The sequence below is a fragment of the Natator depressus genome, chromosome 9 (assembly GCF_965152275.1).
Source record: "Natator depressus isolate rNatDep1 chromosome 9, rNatDep2.hap1, whole genome shotgun sequence".
NCBI lineage: Eukaryota > Metazoa > Chordata > Testudines > Cheloniidae > Natator > Natator depressus.
In genome coordinates this window covers 80558088-80572237 of record NC_134242.1, presented here as the reverse complement: position 1 = coordinate 80572237, position 14150 = coordinate 80558088, and the positions used below count along the sequence as shown (strand labels likewise).

At 41.7% G+C, this 14150-nt stretch overlaps 1 protein-coding gene across 1 annotated transcript; it reads left to right on the top strand.

Annotated features, from left to right (window-relative positions):
• Positions 1-914: 914 nt before the first annotated feature.
• LOC141993602 (ras-like protein family member 11A-like) lies at positions 915-13498 on the top strand. The gene is made up of 4 exons (XM_074963151.1): positions 915-1293; positions 2722-2778; positions 6739-6821; positions 11944-13498. Exons 1-4 carry the CDS (start codon positions 1149-1151, stop codon positions 12409-12411), a joined length of 753 nt encoding a protein of 250 aa, XP_074819252.1. The 5' UTR covers positions 915-1148; the 3' UTR covers positions 12412-13498.
• The last annotated feature ends 652 nt before the right edge of the window (positions 13499-14150 follow it).

Here is a 14150-nt window from a genome sequence, read left to right as displayed (position 1 = left end):
TTTCTCTTACAGGAGGCTCCAGTGCAAAAGGTGTGGTAGGGACAGGAGAGGGTAGTGGCTGGTGTATTCCCAAATCCGGCTGGCTCATCACCCACACACAGATCTTTGTAACAAAGGAACACGTTAAGGCTGCCCTAATGTATACTGGAGCCTGCGGTGCACCATCACTCCCTGGGCTGGGCACAGCAGCACAGTAGGGATGTGTGTAGGCCTTTTTTGACTCTAGGGTTGACAGTCCATCACCAGCACTAAATTCACTTTAAAATGTCCAAAAGGACAGTTGTGACCTAGCACAATGCTGACATACATACCCACACAGTCTAAGTACAGACTCATTGCATTGTTACACTGTTGACCAATGACCTATTTAAAAAAAATAAAGCAACTATCAACAAATGATTCTCCCCTTGAACAATAAGAATGAAAAGTATTGACATTATTTGTGTCATCTAATAACTTACAAACACCCAAAGGTATTGCTTTCTGAGAGGCTGCAAAATACAATCTAAAACTGCTTAAATACTCATTATAATGCAGAGGAATGTCCATCAGCTCAAGCTCTCTTAAGGGATCCAAGTGTGTCACCTGTACACAACAGATCAGAATGGAAGGCAGAGAAAACTGGGTGGAAATTGAAAGTAAAAAGGGAATTCAGATAGGCAGAACAGAATTATTCAAACTACAATTTCACCAGGACAGTTCAGGGTGGCCATATCTTGCTGAAACAACCATCATGACGATTAAAAAAATTGAAGGATGTGTTTTCAGCTTAGAGCCAAGGTACAGCACGTAGAACAGGCAGCGAGAAAAGATAAAGCAACAGACTGATCATGGTTCATAGGAGGCACACACTTTATGCCCTCTCTAGTGGAATGTCACGTTTTGACTTCTGATTGGCCGAGGAATGCAGGAGTCAGTTTTCACTGGAGTTGAACAGAAAGTTTCCCTCCGCTTTGCAAAGTCGCTGTCTGAGCAGAATCGTCGGAAAGAAGAGGCCAGCTGCTCTGATACTTCCCTAAAAAGCTACTTAAATGAAATGAGAGGACTTATCCATCCAAGGATTTACAGCCTAGAAAAGAAGCAAAGAAGTTTTTTTTTCCCTTTTCTCCCCCTACTCTCAGTAGAGCTGATCAGATCTCAGTTCTGGCATGCGTCTCATCTCTCAGAATACTATGTCACAGTATTCTACTAACTTTCTCTTGCTTCCCATACCCGAGTATCCTGTCTTAGACTGTGTGCCCAACAAAATCATCAAGCTTGTTGTACTTGGTGGCAGTAACGTTGGCAAGACAGGTAAGTCCACAGGGCTTTGATTGTATTTACAATGTAACTGTATTTACATTTTATGGTCAGATTGACCGGAGTCTGTATATACTCCAGACTGTAATTGTTGTATAGGTTTAATTACCACTTTAAAAAATGCTCAGAATTTTCAATGAGATGGATCAGATCATCCAATATATGTAGTTCAAAAGTGAGGTGGCATGGTCAAGTAGGTAGGACATTGAGTAGATGTCCAGAGTCCTGCATTAAATTCTCAGCTTTACCACTGACTTACTTTATGATCTTGTACAAGTCACTTCACTGTGTCTCAGTTTCCCCATCTGAAAAATGGGACTAATGATACTTGCCTTCGTGGTACGTACCACTTTGAAATCTGTGGATGAAAAAAGTATTATTTTCCACATATTTTTCTATGATTTGGGGTGGGGACAAGGAAGAGAGAGAAATTGAGTTTAGTTTAGAAATTTAGTTTTTGTATGTGTGGATTGTGATTTCACAAATAAGCAAATTTTAGTAGGAACAGACTTTGTTTTACTATATCTGAGGTCCCGCTTCCACTTAGTAAAATTTAAGCAGCCCCCTTGTATAGAAATTTAAAGTAGCTCATTGAAGATAGTGGCATAGCTGCATAGTTAAACAGCTGACTAGACGGAGCTGCATGTCAGTGGTGGGTGTAATAATCTTTAAAAATGGAGTCTGTGGGAATGCTGCGTGCAGATAGGGCTTGCAGAATCAGACCCTTCATTGTTTGTCAGTTGATTAATTTTGCCAACTATTTGGGATGAAAGGCACTATAGAAATAAGATGCTGTTAGTGTAAAAAAAAATACCACAGTTCTTCTCAGAAAGAGATCAAGAGACAGCAAAATGCTTTCCAAGCTTTCTAGCCCTAGGATCTTTGAAACCATCAGAAATTAAGATGAGCAAGAAGTTCCCACTTGCTACAGATTGATCACTTGCACAGCACATGCAGTTTGTCCATTGGATAAAATGAATAGATTCACAGATTTGAGGCCAGAAGGGACCATTAGATCATCCATTCTGATCTCTGATATCCATAGACCAGGTCTTAAACTTGGTACTGTGAACCATCGTAGTATTGTAAGAATTTGCTTTGTTTTAGTTCATCAAATTATTTTAAGCTCAAAGGGTAGCTTGTGATAGCTTCATTGACATTCACATTACTCTGTGAGTAGCCTGATTAAAAATCAATGGGACAACTCATGAGACAGGGTGCTGGCAACCCAGAGTGATGGTATCATACTCTGGCCCCAAATCATTTCCTATGTGGGCAAAAATGGAGCCATATGCCCAGAGTAATATGTGAACAAAGTTTATCTTGGTGCTACACTAAGTCAGCTAGTAAGACATTACATGCATTCTGCAAAGGCTGATATTGACTCAGATTAAAGGCCCATGTTTTTTCCTTGTTTTACAGCCCTGGTTGTGCGCTTTCTCACTAAAAGATTTATTGGAGACTATGAGGCCAATACTGGTGAGTCTACTTCCTTGTGCGGCATTACAGATAGATTCCTTTTCCAATCACTGTGTATTACAAGAAAGTGAAGCAGTTAGATGCCCATAAGGTGCATATTTCCAGTTAATTGCCTCAGGCTATGAAAACAATAAATCAAAGGCTCGTTATTTACGATCCTTTTAGTCAGTATTATTTCCACTCTGATGGAAAAGGTTCAGAGGGAAAGATTGGCTTGGGGACATACCTACATTAAAGGCAGAATCAAGGAATGTTTCATATATCAACTGAACAATAGAGGCCAAATGCTACCCTGCCTGTGCAACTCTAGTGAAGTAAATGGGATTTCACTAGAGTGTAAGAGTCATCCCAGAATTTTGTCCTATGTGTTTGCTTTTTTCAGTGACTTTAGTGTTGATGTAGAATGCTAGATTGAAGTCCTCTGTACCCAGGACAGGTACAGTGGTAATGGAAGCTTTCCCCACTTTGCCTTGCTATTTTTTCCAATCCTGACCCACAGGGAACATCTCAGAGCAGGAGTGGCCAACCTGTGGCTCTGAAGTCACATGCGGCTCTCCAGAAGTTTAATATGCGGCTCCTTGTGTAGGCACCAACTCTGGGGCTGGAGCTACAGGCGCCAACTTTCCAATGTGCCGGGGGGTGCTCACTGCTCAACCCCTGGCTCTGCCACAGGCCCTGTCCCCACTCCACCCCTTCCCGACCCCTCCCCTGAGCCTGCCGTGCCCTCGCTCCTCCGTCCCCCACCCCCGAGCCTCCTGCATGCCATGAAATAGCCGATCGGGGAGGGAAGGGGAGGTGCTGATCAGTGGGGTTGTGGGGGGTGGGAGACTCTGGGAGTGGAGGGGGGGTGCGGATGGGGGGCTGCTGACATATTACTGAGCTCTTTGGAAATGTACATTGATAAATTCTGGCTCCTTCTTGGGCTCAGGCTGGCCACCCTTGTCTCAGAGGGTATGATGCTGTGACCCATTTACTCCACACCCTCTCTGCCCACCAGGACACCCATTGTATTAGCAGGGTCTGTAAAGTGGATACCTGTGCACTAGGAACTGTACTGAGACCAGTTAACTCATCTCACATGTAGGCCACCTAACAGCTATGGGTGAACTATCAAACTGGGCTGGATTCAAACCAGTGATTTTGTAATTGTTTTGCTTTGGGAGATACATGTTGAGTTGAGAAGGAAGAGTCAGAAATAGGGATGGTAGAGAACCAGAAGCCTTTGATCTACTCTGCCTGTCTGGTGAGTGATGGTCTGGAAGCTTTTACTGACTGCCCCCTTCCATTGACCCTAAATAAACCTTGACATTTCAGTCTTTGTACTGCTTGTCTTTCTTTTCCTCCACCTTTCCTGCAAGACACTGTCAATCAAGCTAGATTTCTAAGTTTCACAATGGATTGCTACCAGACACATTGCTAAGAACTGCATGTTTTTTTTCCATTAAGCTACCAGCCCTACAGCCATACTGGAGCAGAAACAAATATGCTAAAGATAAGAAACAGGTGTTAGTAAATCTGTAATCACATGACTATGCTTCTCCTGCGGCTGGATATAAGGCAGAACACTGTCAGCATCTGGAAGTACCTGTACTTTTCCCTGTGATATATTACAGAGTAGGAATAGCATATTGGCTGGTCTTGGTTCAGGGGTTAGGTATCTCCCCATAAAACAGCACAATCTTTTCCAGCTTAACATCTGACACATTTTCATAGGGCTCACAGAAAAGTTATTCATGCAGTACAGTCAGGTTTAAAATGTACTATTTTAATGCTGGATTCAAATGCAGTGAACTTTGCCATAGTGAATGTCCTCATATTCTAAACGTTTCTATGAGCTCAGATATTTTTCCATTGGAGCAAATATACCTGCTTCTGTGAACCAAATTTTAGAGACATTTCTCACAGGGATGATATATCGTTTTAAACTAAGGTTCACATGCACCACAGTTGGCGCTTATTGGCTTGTTCATAAGTAATCTGAATTGAGGCCAAGGACTCAATAGGCCATGAAGAGTCAACTCCCTGCTTTCCCCGGGAGGGGATTCCTCCAGGTCAGAGTTGAAACATATTGCCTAGGCAGTAGCAGTGAAGCTTGTACTGGGACAGTATGAACACTGAACAGTGCCGCACTGACAGCTGTTGAGACTGTAGTTCTCTGTTTAGCCGTGTTTAACAGGGGCTCTCACCTCTCGAGTGCCTCCTGCTGCTGTGTGCGGTACCGCAGTCCTTTTCCCGCTCCTGGTGTCCCATAGGTTGTTGGCCTCACTTGGCATGTTGTCAGTGGCTTGGCCCTCCAGCCAAGTCACAAGTCCAAATGAATTCCTTCTGGGGTAGTAAAGAGTCCAATAAATGAAACAGTCTGTTTGCCCTCGCTAGCGTCTTCAGTCCAGCTCTTTAACTTCAGCCCTTCACTCGGGCTTCCCAATGAGACTTGTCCTCTACTCAGGGTTTACATCACTTGGCCTGGGAACCCAGCCCCACCCACTACTCCAGGTTCCGATCCTGGGACCCTATGCACAGCAGCCATGTACTACTCACTTCAATTCGTTGCTGCTATTTCATTGAGCCTCTTCCCACCTGGCCCCCTTATCTTCATCCCTGACCGCAGGGTTAAACTTCTCAGGTCCTCTCTCTCTCCCAGCTTAAGCAAATGCAGCCAGAACCACACTCTGGTTGTTCCTTGAGCTCCTGTGGCCAGAGAAGAGTCCCCTGCCTTGCTCCTCTGGTCCCAGCCAGGAACTGCTCTGCTAAGGCCTGGCACCTCCTGATTAGCTGCTTCTGCGCAGCCTCTGTAGGCAGGCCTGGAGGACCCACCTTTGTTGCTCCTTTACTGGGGCTTAGTGTAGTAGAACCAGAACTTAGTGTAGTAGGGCCTTTAGCATGGGGCCACAAAGGGCCTGTCCCACCATGTCACTTGTGTTATGTTTTATAGTTAAACAAAGAGGACATCAGTTTCCAAGCTGTCATTATGTCAACCATGGATACTTCATAAACCCCAAACCTAAGCTTTCTTTATGTTGTTGGACCTGCAATACAAAAACAAATATAGTTCAAACCCAACATCTCCATTGTCTTGATCAAAGTTGGGCCAAGCCTAGAAACTTTTATCCAGCCCTCATGCTCTGAACCTTAGTGATTTGGATAAAATGGGACCTGGATACATGCTATCCCTACTTTGGGGGTTTCAGAACCATAGTCTGACTGATGAGATTCTGCAGACCCATAATAATAACCTGAACTCTCTAGTCTTAATGCATGGTTGTGTGCTCCATTTACAATACTGTATGTATTTGGCATGCTTTTCCTTGCACTTACAGTAGAAATCCATGGAAAACAGCTCACTTCTTTAACAGTGAATTCCCTGATTCACTTGTGATTACAAGTACTTCCAATCTGCATTATAGAAGAGTGCTACTCTATGTGGAATCAATGGCTTATTTTAAGTGGGCACAGAAATCCCATTCAGGTTGTCCTCTCTCATTCCAAAAGAAGTAGCAGATCATTAGGAAGAAGTCATCTATCAGAAAGAAGAATAGATATTCCTCAGTAATGTGAGTCACAGGAGAAATCGTAGGCCAGTATTTGCAACCATTGAAAATGGATTCTGGATTTGAAACTGTTGTGTTGCTCTTTGAACATGTCACATAAAATAATCTGGCCTGATTGTTCCATGGGTAAAGTAGTTTATAAAGAATTTAATTTAATTTTTAATAAAGAGTTTAAAAATGAAGAATTTAGATACAGCCCAGGGTGGTGGAAACACCCAGTCAAGGAACATATATAATACCATGTTACTTGGGCAACCAATCACACAAATTCACCCCTGTGTAAAGGGCTAGCCTGGGACCTATGTACCATATAATTCCCAGGGCTCAGGACTAGAATATTCTGATTTTGACTGGATTTACTTTTTTTTCTCCGTTACATGTACTGTCTTTAATTATCTTACTTATTTATCAGGTGCCTTGTATTCAAGAAAATTCACCATAGACGGAGAGCAGATCTCCTTACAGGTGCAGGATACACCCTTTGTCTCATTGGAGGTAAAATGTCTGCTCAATGGATTTATGCTTCAGAATACAGTGGGTGCCTTTTGTTCATTGCCAGCTCTTTGGTCTCCCCTATACGTAACTCTTGTCATTAGCAGATGTGCCCGAACTAGAACCCCAAATGTGGACATCCCAACTCAGATGGCCTCTGCCCTGCTTCAACTACTCCTTTAAGTCAGGCTCCTTTCAAGTTAAATCAAGGCCAAAAGAAATGACTTAGTGCAGCCCAAGCTTAAACTGAGGAATAAAGCTGCAGGGTTAGCTTGGTTCAACCAAGTCTTTGCTTAATCTAATTGCTGGCCAGGAGTTCCTGTCCCTGGATGAGCAGAAGGAACTCTCAACTGTCCAGAGGCCAATCTGGCTGCTCAGGTTAGACCCTCCTCTCCCAGAGCAAATCTCTCTTCCTTCTGAGTGACAGTCTTTGAGTGACAGTATCTGCTTTAAACCACTCCTTACTTCTCAGGTGCATGAGGTGGATAAGCCCCATCACACCAACCCCCCACCAGATTTTAGGGTGTTCTCATTATAATTCTTGGCTAGGGACCTCTCCATAAAAGAGCAGTGCTAAACTGACTCTATTTTTTTGGAGCTGGTTTGGAAGCAGACCAAAATGGTGGAAATTTCACAGAAGCATCAAATTTTGTGATATTTTCCCCTTGAATGGTGGAACTCTCACAAGATCAACTGTTTTCATGAAGTTTCTAAGATTTAGGGCCAAAATTAAGTGCATTTTCATCAACACTGAACCCAAATCCTAGGTTTGGTTTTTCCTTGAAACCAAATCCAAACCCAGATTTAATTTAGCATATATCTGAATCCAAACACCATTATCAATCTCATCCTCTCTCATGTCAAACCTGAAAAGGTTTGAAGATCCTGTTTAGTTTAGATATGCACCTGAAAATACAGATGCTTCTCTGTGTTCTGGCTGAGTTATCCATCATGAGTTTGCAGAGCTGGGCAGGAAATCTCTTGTAATCCAGGATTCCATCTGAGTTTTCTTTGATCACTATAAATTAGTTTAAGTGAAAAGCCAAAAGTCCCAACCAATCGTGTCCCATGCCTTTTTAGAATGGGGGTGGTGGGTGGGTGAAATGGAGGAACATACATCCTGGTCATCACTCATTCTGAATGCTACCATCATCCACAATGACAAAAGGAAGGCAGGGAAACCTCCAGAACCCTTTACAAAATGTTTTGGAAACTTGGTCAGATTTTGTGGGGAGAAATTAAAAAAAAATTCTCTTTTTATAAACAACTATTTTTCCAAGGAAATTTTATTTAAAAACCACGTTTTTCTCATGAAGCAGAAGTCTGTGCTATGCAAACAATATTCTATTTTGAAAGGAATTCTTACCCTGCTTGTAAGGCTTCCAGAGGAATAAAACAAGAATTAAAATGCATGCAGAAGCCCAGATCTCACATTTTTGCTAGTGCCAAACAGAACTTGACCTTTCAAAGTTTTGATTTCAGGTGAACCCATGATTTTAGTGGTTTTGAAATTTAGTAAAAGAAGCTCTCCTATCAAGGACACAAAGTACAGAATGACATCAATTGCCAAGTATAGTCTTTCCCTCTATTTGTAAAAATATGGCAGAGGATCAAAAAGGTATGTTGTAGTCTGAAGCCCTAACTAAAAGCCCTATCATTTTCAGAGAATGAAATTCACCTCTGTGCAGAGGCCCAGCATATGGCTTATGTGCCACTTACACCCTCAAAATAATGCTTAAGTGGGAATTAACTGGTACTAGCTCTCTGCACAGGTGTGACTATCACCCAGAGACCCTGTTGACAGAAATTAGGCACTGTAACCAGGGAAGCATGATAAATACATAATAAAGGGAATCCACCTTTCATTCTATCCTGGGAGTGGAGGGAGCGTGAAGGAGGTCCACTCCCCTTCCTTTCTCTCCAGATATAAAATCATTTTTCAGATTTCACTATTTTGACTCGACACTGACCCGAGCTTTGATTTCTGGAACCAGGGCCGAATTTTGCAGCATTCAGAGGTGTTACCTCTGAGGTTTGGAGTCAGCACTATTTCTAATTTAATGATGGGAGGCTTCATTTCCTTTGTCCCAGTGAAAGCCCTGCACTGTTTCAATAATTCCCACAAAAGCTTTTTACCTTGGGTCTGTGTTTGCACCAAATGGTGTAATTGAAGTGATTTCAAGGGCTCATTTCTGAATTGAGCCATCAAAAGGATGTTTGACTAGATTGTGTTCATGTGTTTTCTAAGGAGATCCTTGAACTACAATGAGTCACTTGCACTCTGACATCTGTGTGCTGTGATTTCTGGAGAGAGTCATGTGGAGTTACTCAGAATTCTAACAACATCGGAAATGTTAATGTTTAAAAAAAACCAGAAGCAGACAGATAACTGGGTTTGTTAAATGATTAATTGCTACTTGAAATATCCATAGCCAGTGACCGTGTGTAGTTTTTAATTTGTAAGGAGACATGTCTGTAAACAAACTAGCTTATTAGTCTTCTATTTTTGTGAATAAAACATTCCACTGAGGATTATCACATCTATCTTACTGCTGGCTGGGCCCAGCCATTGTAACTGAGAACTTCTGCTCAGGAAAGCTGCATTCATCTGTTCCAAAGAAGTTTTCAAATCCTTGTTTATAGCAACTAGTTCTTTTCCCTGCTAAAACGAGTTAGCTGGTGAAAGGGGCCTGGGGATACAAAGGAGGGCTACTTATATACAGATCAGTTACAGTAACCATGCAAGCTTCCCCTCTCCCCACACACTGCCCTGCCAATGTGCTGACCTGGGGCACCAGAGAGTTCACGCACCTTAACCTTTGAACTGACAGTGAAGATATCTATTCATTCTAGGTGTGACTGTAATGTTTGTAAGGTTGGACACCTGTTCGGCGGGAACTGGATTGAGACCCAGCAATTCATTTCACATAAATAGAGGTCACTTGTTATATCCTTAGAGTTGCATTCCATGTGGAAATGATCCATGAGTATCTCAACTCTTTAATGGCTTAGGGTGCTGCTGTACCAATGATATGGCCTTACTGCTGTGCGCATCCCACAGCACCACTAATGAGAAAAATCCAAACACAGCATGGGATCAAGTGTGATGGCACTGTGAGATGGAAGAGATGAGGTGTTATTAGATTTTTTGAGCCATTGCCTCCAATGTCTGTGGTCTAAACTAAAGAAAAAATTTTCAAAGGTACAAAGGGCAATTAGGGACCCAACTCCCATTGAAAGTTAGGCCCCCAACTCCCATTTGTACCTTTGACAAATCTCCCCCTAAAGCAAAGATTGCTCTTTTAGTTTTGCCTACAGTATTCCTCCTGCTGTCTGATCAGTTATTACATAATACATTTAAGCCATCATTTTCAACCCCAAGTGCCTGAAGTTAGGCTCCTAAACCCATATTTAGGTGCCTAAATAAAGTGATCAATTTGGGGCAAGTGCTGAGCACCCACAAACCCCACTGAAACCAATGGGAGCTGCACATGCTCGGCACCTTTGAAAAATCAGACCACTTTTATTTAAGTGCTTGAATGTGGATTTAGGAGCCAACCTTAGACAGCCAGGGTTTAACATTTTGTCCTTTTCTCCTATTTTCTTGTTGTTGAATCTGACAAGTTAAATATCTGTCAAAAAAACTGTTGATGATTTTTCCCTGTGTTTCATGCTAGAGAAAAAAAGAAACCAAATTACTGTATGAATGGTCGATATGATAGAACAATGTTTTAGTAATGGGGAAGGGTCTGAGAGGTTGCTGAAGTTCAATTTTAATTTAGGGTGATTAGATTTTGGGTCTGTCCTACAGCTTTCACTTAGCCAATTAGCTCATGGATTATTTTTATGCCAGTTTATTCTGGACAAATGTATTCATACTGGGCCGTTCAATAATTTGATAAGACTCCCAGAATTTCATTTGGCAAAAGATGTTGGGCCAGACATTGCAAGATGCTGAGCATCCCCTGGTTAGGTTCCAAGAGACTTTAATTCCCTCTGACGTTAGTGGCGACTGAAGGTGCTTAGTACCTTGTAGGATCTGACCTAGAGTGAAAGAAGTTACAAGGACTTGTATGTTGTTTCAAAGAGCCTATAATATTGGCAGAAACATTTCTTATCAGACCAAGCCTGCCCGATAAGAACATGCAATGCTAATCTCCCTGTCTAATAGAATAAAACCCCAGCAAAGATATTAAAAGTAATCGATTAGTCTAAAAAAACCTCATACTTAGAAATGAACAGATCACAACACAGGCCAAAAAGTAACACATCAGCTTCCTTTGCATTCTTCCCCTGGTGATTGTTATTCCTGTCCTGATTAGGAGCAATGATGTTATAACACCTGATATGGGCACTCTTGGACTGTGCAGGCATGACAAAAAGACAGCTAACAGTAATCAGAAATCCACCGCCTCCTGGAGAAAGTAATCAGTGTTCAGGCCACCATTTATTTTCAGCTCCAGTGAACAATCACTTGCAGTAGATTACTTTTTCTAAAAAAATCTTTTAGTCTGAATATCCGGAGAAACTTGCAGATGGTAAGATCCATCAGACAGTGGAAAAGTCTCCTCAGGAAAATGGTAGAAACCCCATCCTTGGAGACATTAAACACTGGATCGGAAAAGGCACTAAAGAAGGTACTGTAGGGAACAATCCTTCCCGTGGATAAGTGGGGCTAGACTAGATGACCCGACAGTTTTTTTCTGTCTAACTTTCTGGCTCTAACCTTGATGATTCCATTTATCACCCCTGATAACGGGGGGAGGGGTGCTGAATACTGATTCAATAAATACAAAATCCATTTGAACAAAGCATCAATGTTCTGACCATTTTTTAACCACTGAACAACAGCCTGGTCTCCACTCCATTATCTGTGCTGCCAGATCCTATTCATATTCCATTGACATATCATGGTATTTCATCCTAGACCTGGTACATTCAACAGCAGTCAGAGTTGCCTTTTGCTCTGTATTTGTGTCAGATTAAGTAGCAGCAATGTGATGAAATGGAGCAATTGCTTGCTCCCAGTGCTGTATGATCACTTGCTGCTGCCCTGTCTGATGGTAGCTTTTTTTGCTTCTTACTCTCTGTTTTCTAATCTCTCATCTCTTGGTTTTGATGGCAGGATGATAATGACAGTATTTGCTGCCAGGAGCAAATAAACCGCTCAATCTACTGGGCGGATGGTTTTGTATTCGTTTACTCCATCACAGACTACGATAGCTACCGGGTCATCCGACCCCTGTACCAGCACATTCGCAAGATCCACCCCAACGCCAACATCCCCCTGCTTCTGATGGCCAACAAAGGAGACCTGCTGCGAGCCAGGCAGGTGTCCTCCAGAGAAGGGCTTCAACTGGCCAATGAGCTGGGTGGCACTTACTGCGAAGTGTCAGCCCGGGAGAACTGTGAGGGGGTACATGAGGCCTTCCAGCAACTTTGCCAGGAGGTGGGCAGGATGATTGGAAGCTGCAATGGGGAAAAAAGGAGAGGGCTCCACCTCATCCGGCCCAAGTCTCCAAACATGCAAGACTTAAAGAGACGTTTGAAACAGGCACTGTCTTCCAAAGGGAAATCTGCCACTACACTCTGACATAGCTGACAGCTAGTTCAAAAAGCAAGCAAGCAAGCTGATATTTATGTCTTTATTTCCTTAAAATTCAATAGACACCTTGGTTTTTAAAGATCTCAGTTAAACATCCTCTGTTTCCTTCAGCAAAAGGACCTATAGAACGGGTATTTCTGAGCAAGAATTTGGAAACTGTGTTTAAAACAATAATGTGTCAAAAGCTATGCACTTTTTAAAAGGGGGACACCGTCAAGTAGTTTATGCCTAAAATTTAGGTTTTATTAATAAGAAAAGATTTTTAAAATCCTAGAGAAGTGAAGAGAAATGTCTTGGGTTTTTGTTTTGGGATGTAAATATTCCCAAACACAAACATTAAGGAGCTAAAGCATGATAACAGGAGAATGAAACTGACTATATACAGAAAGTGAAACTCCACTAGACTACTTTCCCTATCCTGTGCTAGCTAAGTGAAATTCAAAAAGCAAACAAAGAGAAATGGTGAAAACTAAGTGAGATTCAAATTAGATACTTTAAATTATGTTATAAAGTTATTAATAACAATGGGAATGATTTTTTCAAATATGATTTTTATCATTACAGTGCCTTTTTAAAGGGAGTGTAAAAAAATGACAGTTCTCTGATTTTTTTATTTTTATTATTACAAGTAACATGTGGGTTGACTGTAACTGAAAGATTGGAGGAAAAAGATATGTTTCTCTTTTTTTTTTTTCAGTTTGTTTACTTTGACAGCACTCTTTAGTTAGTTTCACTACAGTCTGCTTCCCCCATTTTTATGTGGGTCTTCACATGGCAACAGGAGAGAAAAAAACATCAAAAAAGATAGAGAAGTGTGATTGGGCTGGCAGCAGCTCATTGCGTTGTGTCTCGGCATGCGCATCTCGCAGTATAACCTTCATCACGTGATTTTTTTAAAATAGGATCTTAGTTTTGTTAGCGTTGTTTGTAGAAAAAAAAGTTTAACTGTATAAATAAAGTTAATTAACCCTCAGAGCAATTCCCACAAAGCCCACTAAGCAGCTGTGCCAATCTTATTGCCTGCAGTTGGTTTGAATATGTTTGCGTGTGTGTGTGTATACAACATAAATCCACAAGGCCATACATTTGTTGCGTCATTAGTTGTGCATTGTATGCAGAAGCAGCCTATAAGTGGAGGTGGACCAAACCACAAAACACTAATCCTGTTCCAAACTTTCAGAGAACTCGGGAGTTGCCAGGTTAGGGATTTGGTTGGGGTTGATCCTTGTACAAGAAATTATTATTCTGAGTCGACTAAGGGAATAAATAGATATTTCTGTGAGGTACAATACAATCCTGATGCTTTTACATGCACAGGCCTGCAGCAGGAGTTAATGATTTGAAGGTCAATGTTATGGTTTAATCCAAGAGTACAGTGACTCATCTGTCTTCAGTGCTTCACACAAACATATTTAAGAGGAGATTTATGTTGCATTTTTTATAAGACAGTATCAATGAGGGCTGGACAGCCTAAGATACTTTTGCAACACTATTTGGTTAGAAGTAACTTCACTAAGAAAACCATAGCTCCATTCTTACTCAGCACACAGCTTCTTATATGCATATTTGAAGCAAGAGATTAATGGACAAGCAGTGCTAGGTGGCCAGGGCTGAGCTGGTATGTGAGCTGAAAGTCTTTTTTTATTAATTATTATTATTATTACTTTAATAAACAAGGCTATTTATCCATCCCCAACTGCTCCACAGACTTGTGGGAGCTTGGGCAA

Excerpts from the sequence above, each read along its gene's own strand:
- LOC141993602 (XM_074963151.1), top strand. The coding sequence starts at position 1,149 with ATGCGTCTCATCTCTCAGAATACTATGTCACAGTATTCTACTAACTTT. Across the intron at positions 1,294-2,721 it reads CAGTAACGTTGGCAAGACAG|CCCTGGTTGTGCGCTTTCTC; the intron begins GTAAGTCCACAG and ends CTTGTTTTACAG. Across the intron at positions 6,822-11,943 it reads CACCCTTTGTCTCATTGGAG|GATGATAATGACAGTATTTG; the intron begins GTAAAATGTCTG and ends TTTTGATGGCAG.